The sequence below is a fragment of the Martes martes genome, assembly GCF_963455335.1.
Source record: "Martes martes genome assembly, chromosome: 9".
NCBI classification, from domain to species: domain Eukaryota; kingdom Metazoa; phylum Chordata; class Mammalia; order Carnivora; family Mustelidae; genus Martes; species Martes martes.
The window spans coordinates 33,872,825-33,894,019 of NC_137896.1; the positions used below are offsets into that span (position 1 = coordinate 33,872,825).

At 43.4% G+C, this 21,195-nt stretch overlaps 1 protein-coding gene across 1 annotated transcript in view; it reads left to right on the forward strand.

Moving 5' to 3' along the window:
* The window catches only part of PLCB4 (phospholipase C beta 4), a 408,965-nt gene that overhangs the window by 295,586 nt on the left and 92,184 nt on the right, over nt 1–21,195 (forward strand). The window contains exons 8-12 of the mRNA XM_080813478.1: nt 10,332–10,411; nt 11,651–11,704; nt 17,119–17,200; nt 18,380–18,480; nt 19,167–19,224. Of these exons, the coding sequence (XP_080669604.1) occupies nt 10,332–10,411; nt 11,651–11,704; nt 17,119–17,200; nt 18,380–18,480; nt 19,167–19,224 (375 nt within the window). The remainder of the gene's footprint in view (nt 1–10,331; nt 10,412–11,650; nt 11,705–17,118; nt 17,201–18,379; nt 18,481–19,166; nt 19,225–21,195) is intronic.

The following is a 21,195-nucleotide window of genomic DNA, read 5'->3' on the forward strand; positions in this document are numbered from 1 at the left end:
GCAGACTCCCTGCTGAGCAGGAAGCCTGGCATGGGGCTCGATCCCAGGACCTTGGGATCATGAACTGAGCTGAAGGCAGATGCTTAACAGACTGAGCCCCCCATGAATACCTTTTAATTCACCAGCTGTTTACGCTTCTCTTACTACCAGGACTTTGCTGATTTGGCAATTGAACCCCCAAAGGCACTTTCACAAAACTGGCTTCTACCTGGCATAGGAGGGTACTCCTGGTTTTCTTAAAATTTTGAAATTCTTCGGTTATTTTAGAATTCTCCATGCAATTACCAAAGAACGTCACTTAAGATAAAGCCAGTATCTCACTGGGGTTTTGAATGCGTTCTGGAGTTTGTAGGAACGGAGGTGCTCTGTTAACCTGAGTTAGGAAAGAACATCGCATATTACTTAAAGTCTGTAGGCACAAGTGAATGTAAAGCGTTCATGTATTTTTTTTTTAAGATTTTATTTATTTATTTGACAGAGATCACAAGTAGGCAGAGAGGCAGGCTCCCTGCCGAGCAGAGTGCCCGATGCGGAGCTCGATCCCAGGACCCTGAGATCATGACCTGAGCCGAAGGCAGAGGCTTTAACCCCCTGAGCCACTCAGGCGCCCCAAGGTGTTCATGTATTCTGAGTGTATAGCTGTAGTTGGATTTTCTTTGTGTTTCTTTAGGTAGGTGTGTTTACGAAATAAACTGACAAGAGACAAATTAACAGAAATGGCACACAAATTTATTCATTTTTCATTTTGTGTGCATGGAGCCTCACAGGAGAAAGTAAATACCCAAAGGAGTGGGGATATTTGGGGGTTTGTACATCCTCTGAGGAAGGGAAAGAAAGGAAGCAAAAGGCAACTTTCAGGAAAGCAAATGATTTTTAGGAAAGATCAATGGGCCCTTAGGAAAATAGACATGAAAATTTTGTGACAATTTCTGTCTGAGTGTGGTGTCACCATTGCGTCTTCCAGAAGGGAAGGTTAGAGCTGCTCCTGGTTGGGGATTTTTGACAGTGGGGTTCTTTCGGGGAAGGCCCTGCTTGTAGTCAGATAAGGGATTTCAGGAATTCGGATACCGTCAGCTCAGAATAATTTTATACCAAAGTGTCATATTCTGGGTGGCTTATCATGATTCCTTCAACAGCATATTTATTGGAGTAGATACCTGGCGTAAGATGTGATTATTTGAGACAAGGTTCTATAGATGCACTAGGGCATGTTTACAGGGTACCCGTAAAAGCAGGCTTAAGTGATGGAAAAGTTGTCTCTTGGAATGGTAATGAACAGAAACCCATTTGGTAGCGGAGTTCGACACTTGAGCTTCTGAACGATAACCTAGAACGGCACAGTGTCCTCTCATTTCTTATGACTATTTAGAGGTTCTTTTTGACCTAACTATTCCCAGTGTTGTCAAGATAACCAGCCAGGCTGACAGACTGTTTTGACTATCTGTGAGTGACTAAACTAATCTTGACTAGGAAAGCACAGATATTATCCAGGCCCATCCACATTTGTCTTCTGCACACAGCCACACAAAACCCATCTATGGTAGCTTGGTTCCTGCCCAAATACTCCTTCCCCATGCTCTGCAGGTGACTGGAGAATCAGATGGCACTCAGTACCTTCCTCCTTTCACCTTGATCAGCTTTCCTCTGAGGACAGAGAACAGCAGATGAAAAACTTGTATTTTCTGGAAGACACTCAGGCCGTGTCAAGAAAAAAGGGCCTCAGGTTGCTCTTCCCTTTTTCCTCGCTCCTGTCTTGGTTCTGAGATTTGAAAATTTTATCAGAATTATTACTGACTTCCCAAGGGCCTTTGTGATTACCATGGAGTTGTCGCTCGACTGACCTTGGGTTTTTCTCGGCAAGATCCCCAGGACTGTTTGAGCACTAGCTTTGGTCGGTCGTCACTGGTCGTTATTGGCTCCTTCATTTCCCCTCCCATCTGGTGCGTATCAGCTGGATTGTATCTGGGATCACAAGTTGAGCTTCTGCATTGTGTGTGAGATTCTTCAGCCTCTCCGTTATCTTCCCCTCTTCTCTCTCTCTCTCTCTCTCTGGATAGCAACTGGGGTGACTTTCAGGTTTCTTTGCCCGATTTGTTCTTGCAGTCAGCGCTGTCATTGTCTGCCTGTTTGCCTGCTGTCCCCGGCCAGGAGGGAGTTTCCAGCACTGTCACAGATCTGTCCTGATGACTGACACTCCGTATGTTCTACCTGTGTTTTTCTCTCCTCAGGAGAACCCGGAGGAAGTTGTTGACATGAAAGAGAAAATGGTTGTATTTTTTTTTTCTTAATGTGATGTAGAAGTCGGTCTGTGATATCCAGACATTGGTAGATCTGCTCTCATCTCATTTTAGAATGGATTCAGCATCTTAGATGAGCACATTTAAAGAGTAAAATGTGATTTTGGCACTCACGGTGGCGGGGGGTGGTGGTCAAGTCCTGCATCAGTCACCAATCTCTCTGCTCTCCTGTGTCTGCCTCTGGGGTTTGGTCATCCCTGGACCAGGCTCTGCCTCAGCACTGGGGTGAAGGCCATAGGGACCAAGACTTTAAGAACACAGACCCTCGGCCCCTACTTAGTCCTGTTGCTGTATTGGTTCCAGCTCTGGTGCTAAGGCCTGATCGCTGGACCAGTAGGGGCACAAGTACCCTAGTTCTGGGAAACAGACATCTGTCTTGTTTCTGTACCATTCATTCACTCATTCATTCATTTTTTAAGATTCTATTTATTTATTTGATACAGAAAACACAAGCAGGGGGAGTGGCAGGCAGAGGGAGAGGGAGAGGCAGGGAGAGAAAGAAGCAGGCTCTCTGCTGAGCAGGGGGCTCCACACGGGACTCCATCCCAGGACCCTGGGATTATAACCTGACCTGAAGGCAGACGCTTAAACGACCGAGCCACCCAGGCACCCCTGTCGAAGTTATTCAGTAAATGTTCTCAGCAAAGCCCAGACTTCCAGATCTGACCTGTCCAGATGCTACGCTTCCCACTCTCACAGTCCCAGGGGAGCTGTTCCTTCTAAGGGCCTTCCCCGGGGCCATCTCCTGCTGCCTGGTGAGATCCTACAACATCACCGGCAACTGGATATGCTGGGGCTGGGGAATAGCCCTTGAGCCAACCTCCTTCTCGACACCGGTTCTGCTTTCGTGGTGCTTGTAACTTTCTTTAAAATACTTGAGCATATACTGTGATTTTTTGTGTGCATTTCATCCAAAACAAGGGAGTGAAGATTTAAAATTCAAAGTGTCTCCCTTGGCAGTACTCTTACCCTAAGCATGCTTAGTTAGCATTTGAGAACTTTGAATCAATAACTCCTAGGCCATTCATCATATATAAATTGTACCTCAATAAAATTGTTCAAAAAGCAAAACCAGACAAGTCGGTCCTCCTGTGGACACCTCCACACGCTCTTCAGTTATCTTTATCTGTGATCAGTACCAGGTGCTCTGACACTAGCATCACCTGATTGTGGCATTAGAGGCACCTGCAGGGCCTAGTAAAATGCAGGTAACTGGGCCCCATCCCCAGCGTGGCCAAGTCTTTAGATTTTATGTGGGGCCTGAGAGTTGTCATTTCTAATAATACTCCTCTGAGATGCTCAGGCTGCTGATCGGAGGGCCACTTGAGAAAAGCTGGCATAATGGAGAGTAGGACTGCTTTCTCATCGGTGGACTTCTTAACCATGTACAAGATAAGTGATTTTTTTCTAGAAATGATGTCCAAACACTGCTACTCTTGTGTGAACAGGGCACAGAAGGTCATGCCAGCCCCCATGGCCTGTCTTGGAAGATTGTAAGAAATGCAGACTCTTCAGTACAGACACTGTAGTAGACCTATTAAATCCAAATCTGTGCTTGAGAAAAGTTCCCAAGTGATCCATATGCCAGGTAAAGTCTGAAAAATACTGGCCTACACCAGATGTAGCGCACGTGGTCTGGTTCAGTGGTCCTCCATTGTAGGTTCGCATTAGAATTACCTACAGACTCTAAAAGGTAGCTTGATGGTCCAACTGGGCTCAGATTGTTAATGAGAATCTCTAGGAGAGGCATCCAGGCTTCTGAAATGTCTTATAAGCTCCCCAGAGGCTTCTAAGGTACAACAAGTTCTGGCAACTACTAATCTGGTCTCTGAGTAATAGCCACACAGTATTGCTATAACCGTGTACCAGCCGGAAATGGCTTTTGCTTGGCCTGTCTTTGAAATGGTCAGTATTGACAATTTAATGGCAACTGATACCTGACCCTGACAACTGAAATCATTTCCTTCCCCTTACATGTATCGACCCATTAGAGGAAACATGTAGAGTTCTACCTACAGTGTCTTTTCAGTCTAATAACACTCTTTAAAGCTCAAATGCCTTCCTAAAACCAAGTTTCTGGTTGAATATAAAGATAGTTACTCCACTCTGATTCTTCCTCTGGAATTTTGTGAAATGTTGCAGTTTTACATCCTAGCACATTATAAAGAGCCTTATCTTGCTGCAACATTAGACCCTGTGGAAATCTTGGAAAGCTTCATAGTTTGTCTCTAGTGCATGGTTTTAAGGGAGGAAAAATAAATTTCCCTCTACCTTTCTGGGTTCCTGGCTAAGACATCCACCTCTAATAAGAGAGAGCTGAACAGGAGAAAAAGAAATCTAATTACGTGTGTATAGGAGCCCCCCAAGATTCGAAAGGCTCTCTGATAATCAGGTAATTGAGGTGTACTTGCCATCCTGAGCTAAGGAGAAAGGGGGTAAGGCTCTGGGGCTTCAGAGGTGAGGAAGACAATTCACAGGAAGATGGGAAAGGCACATGTTTGGAAACAAATGTTTGTCATGCCCTGTGGTGAAGACTTTCTTGTGTTTTAAAAAGAAGAAGAAGAAAAAAAAGGAAATAGTTCTCTTTGGTAATAGCTCTCTTCCTGGCACAGGCCTCTATCTACATTCTTTTAGGCAGTTAAGAGAGAGGTAAAAAGCTCTTCTTGAGTTTATCTGGCCATGATCGTCGTCAGCTCAAAATAATGCAATGCCAACGTGGCACATTCTGGGGCGGCCTGCCCTGAACCCCATTGGTAAAACGAGTCTTATTACCAGAACTCACAGTACAGTGGAATCAAGGCTGTATTTCAAGTTCTATAAATTCCTGGCTCATGTTGTTTGAGCAAATAACAAGTAAGTAACTGTCTAGAGCAATTGAACACCTTGAGAATAGCCAGCTGAGATCTGCCTTGACTTTTTCTGATCCCCATGTACTTAAACAAAAAAAAAAAAAACAAAAACAAAAGCTCTCCACGGGTCAGGGTTTATAAGTTATAGGTAACAAGAAGGTCCCATACCTTAAACATCTCAAATGGCCCTGTCCATTGATTCTTTTCACAGCACGGACATCAGGAAGGTGAAAGTCACTCCCTGCAACGTCTTGCTACCTCCTGTTTGCACATGCAAGCTGGTGAACCCAAGTAGGTTACATGCTAGTGAATGCAGATTTGTTCAGCCCAGGTAGGGAGGGATAAGACAAAAACAAAGTAAGTCGGGAACTGGAGAGGAGCTCTTTCCAGAGCCCTTACTAGAAGACCGGATATCCCAGCCAATGGCCCTGTAGGAAATCATCGTCTCCCATAGGAAACAAAACCCAGATCTTCCTAGGTGGGCAACAGAAGTAGATACTCCAGGTGGGGAGGGGCCCCTCTTCTAGATCTGTGCTTCTCAAGCTGGGGTGTGCACACGAGTGCCCCCGGGATCTTATTAAAGGAGGATTCTGATCCAGTGGGTCTCGGTGGTATGAGACCTAAGATTTTGTGGTTCTAACGAGCAACCTGGACATGTTGATGGTATTGGTCTAGGAGCCAACCTTTTGTCTGAGTGGCTTGGGTTCAGAACAGTGCCTTTATATGCAGATTTACAAAAGAGCCATTTGGAAAGCTCACTTCAACACCGGTTTCTCTTCCCCAGCCCTAGAGACAGGTTTCATAGATAGGGCCTGCTGATTTGCCTTTTAACAATTCCCAAGAGATGCTATTGTCCTGGACTACACCCTGCGTAACGAGTCTGTAGTTAACTTGGAGCAGACTTAGTTAAGTTGCCTCCACCACTTCCACCCGTAGCCTCCTCGTTGAGAGCAAAGAATCACCCACCAAAAGATGAAGGGGGATGCCACTGAGTGTTCCCTTTGGAGAAAAAATCACATAGCACACTTGGAGAGTGTCACAGGGTCTGTGTTATTTTTTTGCTTTGACAACATGCTGTTTTGACTAAAGACTGAAAAGGACGCTTCTGGAACAAAACCTAGAGCTAAGGTGGAGTTAAAAGAACATCAACTCTACCTGACATGGTACGAACTAACAAGTAATGGGACTAGTTATTTTAGGATGACAAAGCTATATGTACATAAAAAAAGGCTTAGAGTTCAAATACCAAAATGTTGTCAGTGGCTCGCTCTTGATGTCAGTAATGGAATCTGAGGTGATGTTTACTTTTTGCTGTATACTTTCTTTCTTTACATTCTTTTGCAAAGGACATTTGAATACTGGTTCCCTAACCTTTAAAAAAGCAAACAAACAAAAACCCCCCTGAATATTTTTAAAGGGAAAAAGGGAGGTATACTCCCTGTGTAAATTCATAATTTTTTGATTTCATTTCTTTATGTCTGTGCCCTTCAGCTGCTTTTTTCGGTGAGAACAGGATTGTTTTGTCCTTGACAGTCCAGTACCCTCCCCCCAGGGAGGGGGTGCAAAGGAGACCGCTAAGGGCGAGGCCATGCCCTTTGCCTGGAAAATGGATACAGGCCTGTATGGCGAGAACAAGGAGTCCCAGACGGGAGGTTTTAAGTCCCTAGGAGGAAATTAGAGGCAGCTTTTCTCCCTCCCTCCTTTTCTCCTAAGCCATCCATCTAAGCCCACAAGAGTCCCTGGAAGGACCTTTCTTGCCCTTCTCCTAAGATGGCCTGAAATAAGCTTTAAGTTAGAATTGGAAAAGATCAAAGACATGAAAAGAGCAACCTGGTGGGGACGGGGAGAAACTGCTGATTTGGACATCTGAATCCAGTGGATGCTTTAGGCTGGTTTTCCTGCCTCCAGGCTGCATGGGCCCACTCAGCATGGCCGGGCCAGAGGGGAGCACCAGCGTAGTAGGAATCCTTTAGCGTGTCGCCATTGAGCCAGTGAGTGTGCGCAACATGGTCAGGGAATGATCCTTCTAGAAACATGCAGTCCCGGGCTTGAAGTTGTACCTTTTGGGGCATTACGTAGACTGTCAATGTATGTGCTTATTTTCAGCAATTCAGGGAAACATATCTAAGTCATAGTTTTTTGTTTTATTTTTTCTTCTGTTCATCTAGAAACATTCAACAAAGTTTATATGTATCCAGTTCACCCCGGGTACAACTTTTCAGCTAAACTCTAGGGCTCTACTGACACCTGCTGGCATTTCATCTACTTTGTTAGAAACAGCAAAACAAAACACTGAACGTTATTTCCTAAGGTCTCTTGACTTTAATATGCTAGATGTCCGTTACGTGGGCAACGGTAGAGAAAAGGAAAGGCCTGATGGGACTTTTCCATGTCATGGAGGGAGATGTGTGAACAAGCCCTAAGGACGGGCAGACAACAGACTTCTTACTGCCTCTCAGCCCCGTGCCAGCTGCTCTGTGATCTTGGGCAAGGCCCTTGACCCTCACTCTCATCATCACAAAGAGAAGAAGCAACACCCCCCCCCCCAACCGGTGCCCTTTAGGGCCTAGGAGGATTCCAGTGGCATTTCCTACTAACTGAAGCATGAGTACTGTCCCTGGACTGGTGACCTCAAAGGTCACTCCCGGAGACCTTTCTGTCACAATAAACAAGATTTCTTTACCAGCATTACATTTTCAAAAGATGGATGAGTTGTTTCAACCTCCTCAAAGTCTGGTATCTCTGTAATTTATTTTTAGGAACAACTAAATCAGGATGCTCAGAAAAAGCCAGTGAACAGTCTCAGAAATTGCCTAGTTCTTTGCCCTAGGAAACCATGGACTCTGTTTTGTGTTTTGGGACCTGTAACAAGCCTTCAGGTTGAGAAAATGCTGCCCAGTGAATGCCAACCTAATTATTTACGTTTTTCTGTCTCCTCTTGGGAAACTGTGTGAGCCTGTGGTTTGTTAGGCCAACAGCAGGATATTTGATGGTCCCCAGGGAGTTATAGTCCCATATTTAGCCTGACAGAGGAAGTAAAGCCTGATGATGAAAATAATAAGGCATTTCTTTAATTCTACTATCGCCTTTCTTCCTCCTCCCTCAGAATCCTGGTGTCACCATCATGAGGCTTTCAGTGCTATTTATGGTCCTCAGGAAATGGCCTTTTCTAGTTGTGGAAGGAAACTGACCTCCTTTGGCTCCTAAGTCCTCCTTCAGAAAACTGTTAGGTATGACTAGAGCATAAAGAGGAAAGCCAAAACTCTCCATTAGACTCCTACCCATTAGAATGACTATTCTCAAAATGAAAAAAACAGGAAAAACAAAACAAAGGAAGTGTCAATAAGGACGTGAAGAAATTGGAACCCACATGCACTGTTGGCGGGAATGGAAAATGACACGACTGCCATGGGAATCAGCATGGTGGTTCCTCAAAAAAGGATCCAGTAATTCTGCCTCAGAGTATATACCCAAAAGAATTGAAGGCAGGCACTTGAAGAGATACTGGTACACCTGTGTTCACAGAAGCATCTATTCCAATAGCCACCATTAATCACAGTAGCAGCCCAGGTGTCCATCAATAGATGAATGAAGAAGCCAAACATGGTCTACACAGCCAACAAAATATTACTCAGCCTTTACAAAGAAGGAAATTCTGACACATGCTGTGAACTGACTAAGCCTTAAGGACATTATACCAGTCCACTTGGTCAAAGAGCAAATAACTGTATGATTCGTTTTTATGAAAAACCTAGGAAGGGCAGATTCATAGAGACAGAAAATAGAATGGTGGTTGCCAGGGTTAGGGAGGGAGAGGAAAATAGGGAGCTGTGTAATGGGGACAGAGTTTCAGTTTTGCAAGAAGAAAAGAGTTCTGGAGATGGATGGTGGCGAAGGCTGCACAACATTGTGAATATTATTTAATGCCATGGAACTGTTCACTGAAAAATGGTTCTGACGATCAATTTAATGTCACTTGCATTTTATCACAGTGAATTAAAACCACACACATGTTACAGAACTCAGTCTTTACCTCTGGCCCTTGCAAGGACTAAATCATTAGTCCATGTTAAAAAACCTGGTAATATTGGGGCACCTGGGTGGCTCAGCAGGTTAAGCCTCTGGCCCCATGTCGGCTTTCAAGCTCTTGATATGTGATGAGTGAAATGGAGACACTGAACTGTACCTTTATTCAGTTTCAATTTAAACAGTCACATGTGCCCAGTGGACAGTGCAGGTAGGCTGTACGTCTTTACTACTCTCTATTCCCACATATGTTCCCTTCCTCAGCACAGAGCTACAGCAGTCAGACTATAAACCAAAGAAGGTAAGATACTGGCTTTTGTGGAGGCCTCAGCTCTGTTTCCACCCCCCAGTATCAATTTGCTGCAAAACATGTTTCCAAGAGTGTGATTCTTTATTTTAGCAACTTGGTGTGGCATTCATTGGCATCAGTTATTGGACTCAGGGGCAGAGTTGGCCTTAATTCATGGGCCAACCTTTTCTAGTAGAATGTCCTTACGAGACCCAAATTCCTTTACTGCCATGTACAGTCTTCCTTCACGTTTCCTTGTAAATCCATGGAGTGATGTTATGAACTAAAACTGAGGTCCAAGCCCTTATAGAGAAATTATGTAAGCCCTTTGCTGTTTGCGCTGGATTCCCCGGCAATCCGTGCATGCTTTCCTTTTTAAGGCTCTGCTGGAAAACACAGACAGGTAAGCTATGTACCAAATTCTTAGATTGAAATAGAATCACACGATAAAATTGATGAACCCCAAATGCATTCATCCTCTAAAAATGGGAATAGCTAAATATGTCATCATGTGTTGTATAACGTTGCTTGGAAATAATGAAGATTGCCAGTGGCTGAGAAAGGATTTCTATTTAAACAGGCTGGAAATAGAAGGTTTAACAAGTCAATCAGTGGGCAGCGTTCCTTTGTGACAACCCAGTGTTTAATGATGCTCTAGATGTTACATTTATCTTCATGGAAAGAATGAAAGCTGTTTGTTAAAGAATAAAGGATGGCATGCAAAATGAAGATTGCTCTGTGGCAGGGAGGAGATAAAAGAAGAATTTACATTATTCTTATACTGAGTGGATACAGGCTGTCTAATAAAAACCACCATTTTCAGTTCCTGTGGATTTTGCTCACCAGGAATGCTTTTTCTTTCTCTTTCAGCAATGGGTAGAAGGACTAAGATCGATCATACACAACTTCAGGGCCAACAATGTCAGTCCAATGACCTGCCTCAAGAAACAGTGAGTTTTATTTACATCACTCTTTGTTTTGGGATGTTAAAAAGCAAAAGATCGGATTAGGACATGAAGGCTTAGTATGTGGCCAGGCAACATCATCCTTGTCTTCCCCTCTGGGCTCCCAACATGGAGAAAAAGTTCCCAACACACACCTGGACTCTTCATGCCACTTGGCAGGGCATGTGTGATCAACCCATGGCCCAAACTGATAAGAAAGGAACGGTTGCTGGCAGGAAGATGCTGAACTCCAGTGTCTTCTGGGTCCTGGGCCCCAGACTGAGTGCTGGCAAAGAGTTCTCCATGCCCCAGGCCATAGTTGGGCACCATTGTAGTCGGAGCCTCTGTTGTGTGAGACTGAGAATTGGGGAGTGCGGCCAAGAGAAGCACTTACAAGAGCTCCCTTTTCCGGTGTCGGAAAGGAGCACTGGCCCCAAGGACTGTTCAGCACTCGGTCAGGGATCTAAACGTGCAGGCTTTACCCCAGCTCACAGAATCCAAAATCCAGAGAGAGATCACCGTGGTAGATTTTTAACCCTTCCCAAGTTATTCCATTAGAGTGAAGTGAAAGTTACTCAAGTAGAAAGCCCAGCCAAAGCCCAAGTCAGCCTGTTTAAAAATCAGGAATTTATGGAGGAAGCAGGCTCCCTGCCATCAAGAGGCCATGGGCTGGCAGCTGTAGGTACAGAAGGGAACTATACTAAGAAATTATAGGAATAGCCTGCACTCGCAAGCAGGCCCAGCACCAAGGGTGTAAATCCTTGGACTGTCCAGCAGGAGGAACAGAGGGCAGCCCTCTGGCTACCTTCACCCTTACTTTTGGTCTCTTTGGCAGGTGCTTTAAGAGTACCAGTTGCAAAGAAGTACCTACAATTTGTTTTGCTCAGTGCAAGCACTCCAATTTTTAAATCATCTAGGGTTGCTGGGAAGAATACGGACTCCGAGTTACATTTAAATTTCTGATAAATAATTTTTGAGTATAAGCATATCCTGGGCAGTATTTGGCACATACTTGTAAAAAAATAAATAAATAAAATGGTTGTTTTCTGAAATTCAGATTTAACTGAGGTTCCTGTATTTGCCAAACCTGACAACCATAAATTGATCTCACAGTGTATTATACTGTCTCCAGTTTTCAGAATAAATGTTCTTTGTTTGAATGAACTTTTTTTTAAAAGTTCTTAGCTGGATTGAAGTGTTCCACCTAAGAGACATTGAAACAGTGTTGTCATGGTTGTTTTCCAGCTGGATGAAATTGGCGTTTATGACCAACACAAATGGTAAAATTCCAGTTAGGAGGTAAGTCAGTCGTTTCTGTCTGTGTTCCATACCCTGGGCCAACCCTTGTGATGCCAGACCAAAGGCAGAGCCCACCACAAGTGCTTGTTAATTGCTTTCACTAAAGATATTTCTGGAAGGTTGCTTTAAATCACTCCATCAAATGCCGTGTTCAGTTTGTAAAAGTCATTTGTGGATGTAAATTTGCATTTTTCCTCAGAATAGGTAGCATTAACTCTACTTCGACAAAGAACATCTGAAGATGTAGAGTATTCTTTTTAATCTTCAACTAAGTGGGTTTTTAGGATTTTAATGTCTTTCATCTACTTATCCTGAGCAATTATTAGCTAAAATGAAAGAAGATTTTATTGTAAATTGTATTGTAGTGCAAGTGTGTAGACCGTGTCTCCACTGTGTGGAGACGTGTGGTACCTCTGGGTGATGCTTCTCGATTTGGTCCTTGTTCTTCCTCTGGTGGGCGGGGCACATGGACACCTTTGGCTTCTTGCCATTTGGTCTCTAAGTGTACTCTCCCTGCCACCACACACTCTTCAGCGCTGTCACTTTCCCCCCTTGCTCTGCCCAAGGTAATGGAATTAAGAATGAAGAAAACAGGGGCATCTGGGTGGCTCAGTCACTTAAGCATCCGACTCTTGATTTTGGCTCAGGTCCTGATCTCAGGGAGATCAGGCCCTGTGTGGGGCTCTGTGCTGAGCGTGAAGCCTACTTAAAATTCTCTTTCCCTCTCCCTCTGCCCTTCTTCTCCACCACCCCCCCCCCAGCTTAAGTGCTTGATCTTAGAGATAAAATAAATAAATAAATCTTAAGGAAGAAAAGGATGGGGGTGCCTGGGTGGTTCAGTCATTAAGCGTCTGCTTTCGGCTCAGGTCATGATCCCAGGGTCCTGGGATCGAGCCCCACATTGGGCTCCCTGCTCATCGGGAAGCCTGCTTCTCCCTCTCCCACTCCCCCTGCTTGTGTTCCCTCTCTTGCTGTGTCTTTGTCTGTCAAATAAATAAATAAAATCTTAAAAAAAAAAATGACCTGCTAGCATCCTTGACTGATAATTGTTGACAAAGATACTTTACACCGATTCTTTTTTTTCCCCCCAAATCCTTTGCTCTGTTGAGCAACAGCAGGACAATTATTTTCATATATCTCAGCATCCTACAGCTACCGCCCAACATATAGTACATTTTTTCTTTAAAATCTATATTGAAGTAATAAGTCCAAACTTTGCACAGACAGCACTGTGGATAACAGAAATTTAGGTTGGATCTGTTTTTGCATACCTTACCATCCTGCTTTTTCTTCCAAGATAAGGCTCAGGAAATGGTTCTACAAAGTACAGAGATTACGATCAAAGCGCTTCTATGTAGCAATTCTGGTTTCATTTATATGTATCCTTCTAATCAAGCCATTGTTAGACAAACTTGGACTTCTTTTACGGTTCAAAGATCTTTATGGGTATGTTCGCATCCAAAATTATTACCATCCTTTTGTCATTTTCTTTAGCTCGCTTTGACACGACCCCTTTGATGCTTGCCAACATTAACAGGTGTTTGACACGAGACATCTGTGACTCAGGGGCAGTTTGTTCAGAGTCGATGGAGAATTGACACCAAGCCAGACAAAAGCGGATGAGTCTCCTGGTAGATGAGCTGCCAAGGGCGAGGTGGAAGTTGTTCTGAATGTTTTAATGGATATGAAGAGTAAACACTTTTAAAATATCAACTTCATCGCTTTCATTCTGGAGTTCTGAAGATGGAAACTATTAGTATAGTGTGCATATTGTTAGAAGGGATCTGGCTTCATAGTTATTCCATAGCTTGGGAGTGGCCCCTGCTCTTGAGTATAAGCTGAAATTTAATACCCAGGATGTTGCCTGAATGATTAGTGAAGAAAGTCTTACTCTTTATCTCCCTCTCTTTCCCCCCCATATATGATCTTACACAGTCTATCTTTCTCTCAAACTTATGAACTCACACTCAGTATCGTCCCACCTAGACCAAGGCTTTGAAAGTCACTCTTTTCTTTGCCATTTCCTATTCCTTGTAACCTGGAGTTGGAACCAGTAGCTCGAGAGTCGGGAAATGGTAGCCAGACAATAATTGTGGGCTCTAGCTGGAAGTAGTCTTAAAGGAGACTGTTGTGTTAAAGAGGGCTGAGAGCTTCCGGTATGGTCATGGCAGCCCAGCCATGGAATCCATCTATGTCCCAAAGGCTTAGCTTATCTGTGAAGGGAGTAGGACTCTACTGAGGTTTGACTACATGAGCCCTCCCTGAATGTTTCCAAAGATGGTGTTAAAACCACTCGGTGAATTGTAGGCCCATCGAGGACAAGGAAAGAGTATGACTCACTTGGTTTCTAGAATCATTGCTGTCTTAGTCACCTGTAAAGTCTGCTGGAACATGGAATTGAACCAGAACTCTAATAGGACTGGGCACCACTCAAGCGTATTTGCTTTTGCAGCATTTCCTTTGGGGAAGGTGGTTTATTTTGACTCAACAAAAACTCACTGAGTACCTGTTAGCCATGAAGCCTAACTTGTACTTTGTGGGCATGGGTGTGTATAGAAAGGGTTGAATCAGTCACAGTTCTTGATAAATACTCTCCCACCAAATGCCTATGACGGTATCTAAAATGTCCCTAGGCTTTGACAAAAGCATTTCTCTCGGGGCGCCTGGGTGGCTCAGTGGGTTAAAGCTTCTGCCTTCAGCTTGGGTCATGATCCCAGGGTCCTGGGATCGAGCCCCACGTGGGGCTCTCTGCTCAGCAGGGAGCCTGCTTCCTCCTCTCTCTCTGCCTGCCTCTCTGCCTACTTGTGATCTCTGTCTGTCAAATAAATAAATAAAATCTTTAAAAAAAAAAAAAAAGTCTTTCTCTCAGGACCCTGTTAAAGGACATTCTCCTGGGCCTCTAATGTAACTGGAAACTCAAAGAATTTGCCTTTGCGCCATAACCTGCCTTACCCCTGAGGGAATCCATTTTGAGGCCCAAGCTGTCCGATAGCTGTCTGGAGCTAAGGCCGTAAAGGCACTTTATTAGATAGGTGGGGGGATGGTCTTACTCTTATTCAACGTCCTTGCTCCTATTTTCCATCCTGGGTTTGGTCTCTTTTTGAATGAGGTGGGCAAATTTGTGGTGATATTGCCCCCTCAGGAAAGGGGGGGCAGAGAGCAAGCCCCTCTAGGCCACATGGCCACTTCTTGCCTCTAGTTTTTGCACAGTTGTGTTGTTGGGCTCTGACCTTGCCCTCACTAATATATTCCTGCATGGATTTTCCTCTCTCCTGGCACTGGACACCCTGTTTTTTCCCTTTCTCTCTCAGTCTCTTTATCTGTCCGCCCCACCCCCTCCCCAAGTACATATGCTTGGATCTCCTCCTCCTGCGAGACGTTCTTCTTCTGCTTCCTATTTATTTCTTGGCATTTCGGCAAGTTCTAGCCAATAGATTCTATTCCTGTACACTCTCCCCTTCCTCCCTGTCCTTCCCTCCCTCGACCCCACACCCAGTTCTGCTTCGCTGGAAAGGCTCAGACCCTGTACCAGCTACGTTCATGGCCACGTCGATCAGTTCTCATCTCATTGTTCATGCCTCTCCGAACCTAACCGAGGCTCAAGTTCACCGAGATACCCCTGAGGTAGCGAGGTGGACCGTTTCCTCCTGCAGGCACACCAATTATGAAGATGCTGGCTCCTTTGGCTCTCAAATTAATACATAACAAAATGAAAAAAAAAAGAGAGAGAGAGAGAACACGCAATAGCTACTTTCCCCTATTTTACAAAAGTCATCTAAATTGCTTCTCAACCTAATTTAATGTATCCAAATTCCATGAACTCTAGCGAAGTGGGAAAGTGTGGACATAACACCATCTACACTAGAAACCAGGTTACTCGATGTCAAATATGTACACTCTACCATGTCTGTAGATGTGTTAAAGAGAATCCGTGGGCCTCCTTGGACCCGAGTGCCGCTGTGTCCATTCTTAAAAATGAACTTCTCAAAGTATTCTTGGACCAAGTATGAAACAATAAAGCTTTGAATGAACACATAACAATTCCTTTACCTAAAGTTAGCTCTCCCCAATCTATTTTGGGAAGCTGTACTGGGCACTTGAAGAGGTGCTCTCGCCTACTCATCAAGAATAATTGGCTCTCCGTGCTTACATTGGGAGCTAGCTTCCACTTAACGTGGATGGCGGAGTGTGTGACAGGGTTGGGCGTGGGGAGGTGCTCTTACAAATCCCCCCTGTGCTCACAGAGGAGGCTTTCCAAAACCAAGCTTGCCACATGAAACAGCTCTACCCTCATGTCGAGGCTGGACTTGTGAAATTAGAGTTTCAGTTATTAGGGTGACAGATTCCCCAGGCTTCCAGCCACGGAATGAATGAAGACTCCGTTGGTTGGCTAAGGCACAGCTCAGAGCCAAACATGGATTCTAGGGTACCGGCTCCGCCCCTCAAGAGGTCATTCTGAGTGTCGCGAGTATATTTATCAGAAGAGAAATAGGCTCATTAAGGTGTTACCCATTTTACTAGCCTCGATATATACCATACGGGATAAAGGGCAGCACCATTATTCAGAAATACCACACATTAGGGCAGTACCAAGATTCTACTGAAACACTGAACGAGTGTTCCCTTGTCCCCCCACCTTCCCACCACACCTATCCCTTTCTCAGTAAACTTCCTAATCCTTGAGGCAGCCGACATTTCGGAGTAGTTCAAGGGTGCTTACTTAGCTCAAAAAAATGTAAGGACACCTGGGTGGCTCAGTCCGTTAAACATCTGACTTCGGCTCAGGTCATGATCTCAGGGTCCTGGGATCGAGCCTTGTTGGGGGAGTTCCTGGTTCAGCACAGAGTCTGCTTCTCTCTCTGCTTCTGCCCCTCCCCATCCCCGCTTATGCTCTCCCCCTTTCTTAAATAAATAAAATGTTAAAAAAAAATGAAAAACTCATCTGATAGTGCATCTCAGCTGTAGTAAGTATGAAAGTAAAGTATAAGGGCCATCCCAGGCAGAGGCTGAATTCAGAGGAGACTGTTCCCCCCCCCTCCAAGCCTGGATAGCGTCAACATGAGTTTTATTCTAGACCTATTCCATCTGCCACATTCCTTTTTCCTGAGAAAGTTATTCGGTAGGACCAACATTTGTCATTGTTTTGGTCCAACAGTATGTATGTCCAGGGCTTCCTGGGACACCCAGGGGGACACCCCTCTGAGAATCACGTTGCCTCGTGAGTGTAACCAGAGGGATATTGCAGGAGCTAGTTAGGGAAGTGAAAAATACCTAGAAATGAAAACTAAGTGTATTTTCCTTCCCCCTCTCCCCTGCCATCCTACAATCCTGAGTATTGCTTGGATTTTTGCCTCACGGAAAGCAGAATTAACAATAATTTGACTTTTTCTTCCCCCCTTTCTTTTCTGCCCTAGTATTACTAGAACCTTTGCATCGGGGAAAACAGAAAAAGTGATCTTTCAAGCCCTCAAGGAATTAGGTCTTCCCAGTGGAAAGGTATTTATTTATTTAACTATGTGTTTCTAAAATGATTTTGTCTGTTTAGGTTCTCATATGTAATAAGCTAGCTGATTTATGTTCAACTGACGCCGTTTAGATTCAAAACTGGTTTCAGTCACGTAAAGTACGGGTAGCTTTCCCTTCTGCCTGCCTGCCTGCCTGCCTTTTGTTTTCTGGACATTTTAAACTAAATGTTTTCAAATTCAAATAGGGTACTTGAAAATGTTTTTATCAGTTTTATTAAGAAAAGGAAATGATAGCCAGGCTGCTCTTTTATACAGCTTCTGGAAAACTCATTTTTTGAGAGACAGAGAGTGGGGAGGGGAGCGGCACACAGAGGGAGAGAGAATCTCAAGCAGGCTTCATGCCCAGCGCAAAGCTGGATGCTGGGCTCGATCCTAAGACCCTGGGATCATATCCGAGCAGAAGTCAAGAGTCAGGTGCCCAAATGACTGAGCCATCCAGGCACCCCGGGAAAGCTTCTTAGAGAAGCCCATCCACATTGCCTTAACTAACTAAACACAATGTCAGCCTGAACTGACTAATATAACCAGTGCTTCAAGATGGCGGTGCGGTATTTTATAAAGCACCCCTCCTTCCAGATACCATTTGCATTCTTGGCCCTTTGGATTTAGAATAATTGAAATTAATTTATGGATTGCAGGAAAGACTTAAGCCTGTTACTACTTTAACAAATCCAATCGGAAATACAAACTTCAGTATTGAGAAGTAAAATTTTACGTGGTTGTCCTGAGCTCCTTCATGGGGTCTTGTGAAAATTCGCAAGATAAACCTAAGTAATCACTAGGTTGGATTTATTCAGCATCCTTTAGGCAGGCACTTACTTTTCCCTGTCAAGGAGAGAAAGAGGAAATGTTTCTTTATGTTTGTTTTATGGGGTGTTTCCCAGAGTGAGCCCAGCTGTAGTCAGTCAGTGTTTGAACACACAAGTCATGGCTGCCCTTGGTAACTGGAAACACCCATTTACACACTCAGGGTCCTGACGGGTTGGCTTGGCCACAGCTGGGATTGGCCTTCTGGCTTCTCTCAGTAAGACTCAAAGATAGAGGCCCTGGGATCCCAGGTGGTCATTGCTTTGCATCATGATCCTGTAGATTCCTTCCCTCTAAGGAAAAAGAGGTTGCATGAGTTATAACACTCTTTTGTTCTTTACAGAATGACGAAATTGAGCCTGCGGCATTTACTTATGAAAAGTTCTATGAACTGACACAAAAGATTTGTCCTCGGACAGATATAGAGGATCTTTTTAAAAAAATGTAAGTTCTACTTCTGAGAAAATGTCATGTTCTTGTCCCTTTAGACTTTTAAAACATTTTTTTGTGGTAATGTTTGAATATAGTATGTTGAGAGTCTCCAGGATTATGTAGCTAGGGTTCCATTTTTCACCCCGTAGCTTATCACTGTAAAAGTTCACTCTGAGTTTTTGAGAAACTTTTACAAAAATTAATGGCAGCACCTGGAACGATCCCCGCCCCCCCCCCCTTGCATTGGCTTTACTAACTACCTACAATTTTAACCTGCTCCTTTAGGTATTAACCCATTATGTGAACTAACTAGATTTGATTTGGAATGTTATTATGTTGTGGAAAAGTTCATTCATTCTAGTTATTTCAAATGGATGACTTACATGTTGTTTCTAAAGTAACGGCTTTCTATAATGCTAAAAGGAAGAATTGCAGACATTTTCCGTGAGCTAGTGGGAGTGTTTTCTTTCTCTTGTTGTTGGGTTGTTGTTGGTTTTTTGTTTTTGTTTTTGTTTTTTGTTTTTTTTGGTTTTTGTTTTTTGTTCTTACAAACAGTCTCTGGCCATTTTGAGAATGCACCACTACTTCAGGGTTAGAAGATAAGTTTAGAATTATCCTCAACAAATGTCAACATGTAAATCGTGCCTACTGTAGCATCATATACAAAAACTTACTTTTTCTAATAAATTTCTTTTCAGCAATGGAGACAAAACTGATTATTTAACGGTAGACCAATTAGTGAGCTTTCTAAATGAAGTAAGCTTTTTCATACATTAACTCCATAAAGTCTGTGTGCAGTGGCTTGCCTCCTCCAGTGTCCCCATTGCATGCCCGCCTCCATTTGCCCTGTTCGCTTTGCTTCTGACCTGCTGATCTTTCCATATGGCTTCCTTTACCAGGTGCAAAAATCAGCTGCTGCTCCTGTGTTCATGCACTTCTTACACGTCGGCTTTGCACACTGCTTTTTTTTTGTTGGTTTCCTTGCTGCGATGTATAGCTCTGGTTGTGCGTGCGTGTGTGTGTGTGTGGTGTGTGAATTTTATAATATATTCATTTAATTAAATGTGTCTATGTTTTTGCAAGATGATATTTAAGGTACTTTTTTTTTCTCTTCCTATTGATCTCATTAAATAGAGAATGGATTGAAATGACCCACACTGTAGCCGGATTCTCCATTGCTAACTTTTTCTCATACCTTTGCATGGACTGGAAAGCTTTATTTTTGTCTTTTAATGGATTGCATGTAAGAACGATATGTAGGTTCCAAGAGAATATTTTGACAACGAGCACAACAGTGGAGTTCCTGGGTGAAAATATAGTACATAATAGGTCAATTAGATGGCGGGTCAAATTTTTACTTTTTTTTTTTTTTATAACAAGCTTAGGGCTCAATTTAGAATATGATTCACTCAACAACCAGCACTGGTTGACAACATTTGCTGAAGCACAAGAGAAAAATATTTTGGAACACGTAATGGTTGCAACTTTTGTGACAACTAAAATTAACTTTTTTTTTCTTTACATGTATGAAAAATTGTTCTGTTCAGTGAAACCCGCTGAAGCTCTTGCTAATCCACAATGGAAAATGTCCTTTTTTTTTTTCTAGCACATTAATGGAATGGACAATATATTTTTGTTTCAAAACAATGTTTTTAGTATAATTTAGCCATGATACCATATAAAGAGAGAAGCTTTGAAGACAGAGTATCACACCAGACGTGAGGTATTACCCCAAAGAATGGGCAGCAGCCGGCAGACTGTAATTTGGCAGTTTGTGGAGACAAATCACATCTTTGCCAAAGGGCTTCTGTTTTCTTGCCCTGTTAGGGCTCAGTGGCTTCCCATTGGTAGGCTCGCCCCGTCAATGCTACAATAACCAGAGCCTATAGCGTTTGTGCTGGGAAGACTAGCTATTCCATTTATCACACAGATGCCTCTACTTTTAATAAGCCTCTCAGTACAATACAGAATTGATTTCACTTGAAGACATTTCAAGTTTTCCCACCCCACTAGTTTTTGGTCACGTGAATACTATGTTCATAATCTTTACCCAGATATTATCCACATTCCTGTGCCACTATCACTCAGAGGTTAAGTTACCTTGCTTTGTTTCTTTGTTTAACTCCTTCTCCCTCTTCTGCTTTATTTTTAAGATGTATTGTTTTATTTCCTTCAGCTTCTTCATGCACTTTGGGTCAGTGATCATCTTAAGTTTTGGGGAGATGGGCAGGAAAGTCTTGCTTTTTGCTAAAGAGGGAAGACTGTTGGAAGGCACGGAGAAAATCTTTATCATTGGTTTGCTACTTCCCTAGGAACAAGGTCTTTTGCCTACTCTGAGATGAAGCTGGTGTGCAGGCATCTAGTAAACACGACAGAGACCTTATGATGTATGTCACCATGAAAATAAAGAAAAATTCTGAAGTCTTGAGGACAGGCACGGCATTCGTGGGCTCTTATCTCATGCCTTTTCTCTTATGGGTTGTTTCTGTAAGCCTACCCCATCATCACTTGTCATTTTTGTGAGTCTAAGACATAACATTTAATTTTTAAAAGATATGATCAATCCATGCTTCCTGGCTCTGCCATCCAAATTCTTTCTTCAAATACTTATTATTTGATAAGCTTTTATACATCAATATCACAGTGGCCAGTAGCACTCATGTGTTGTTACATTTTCTTCTGCTTGGCTTCTCACTCATGGTAAGGAAGCACCTTTCCTTTTGGGGT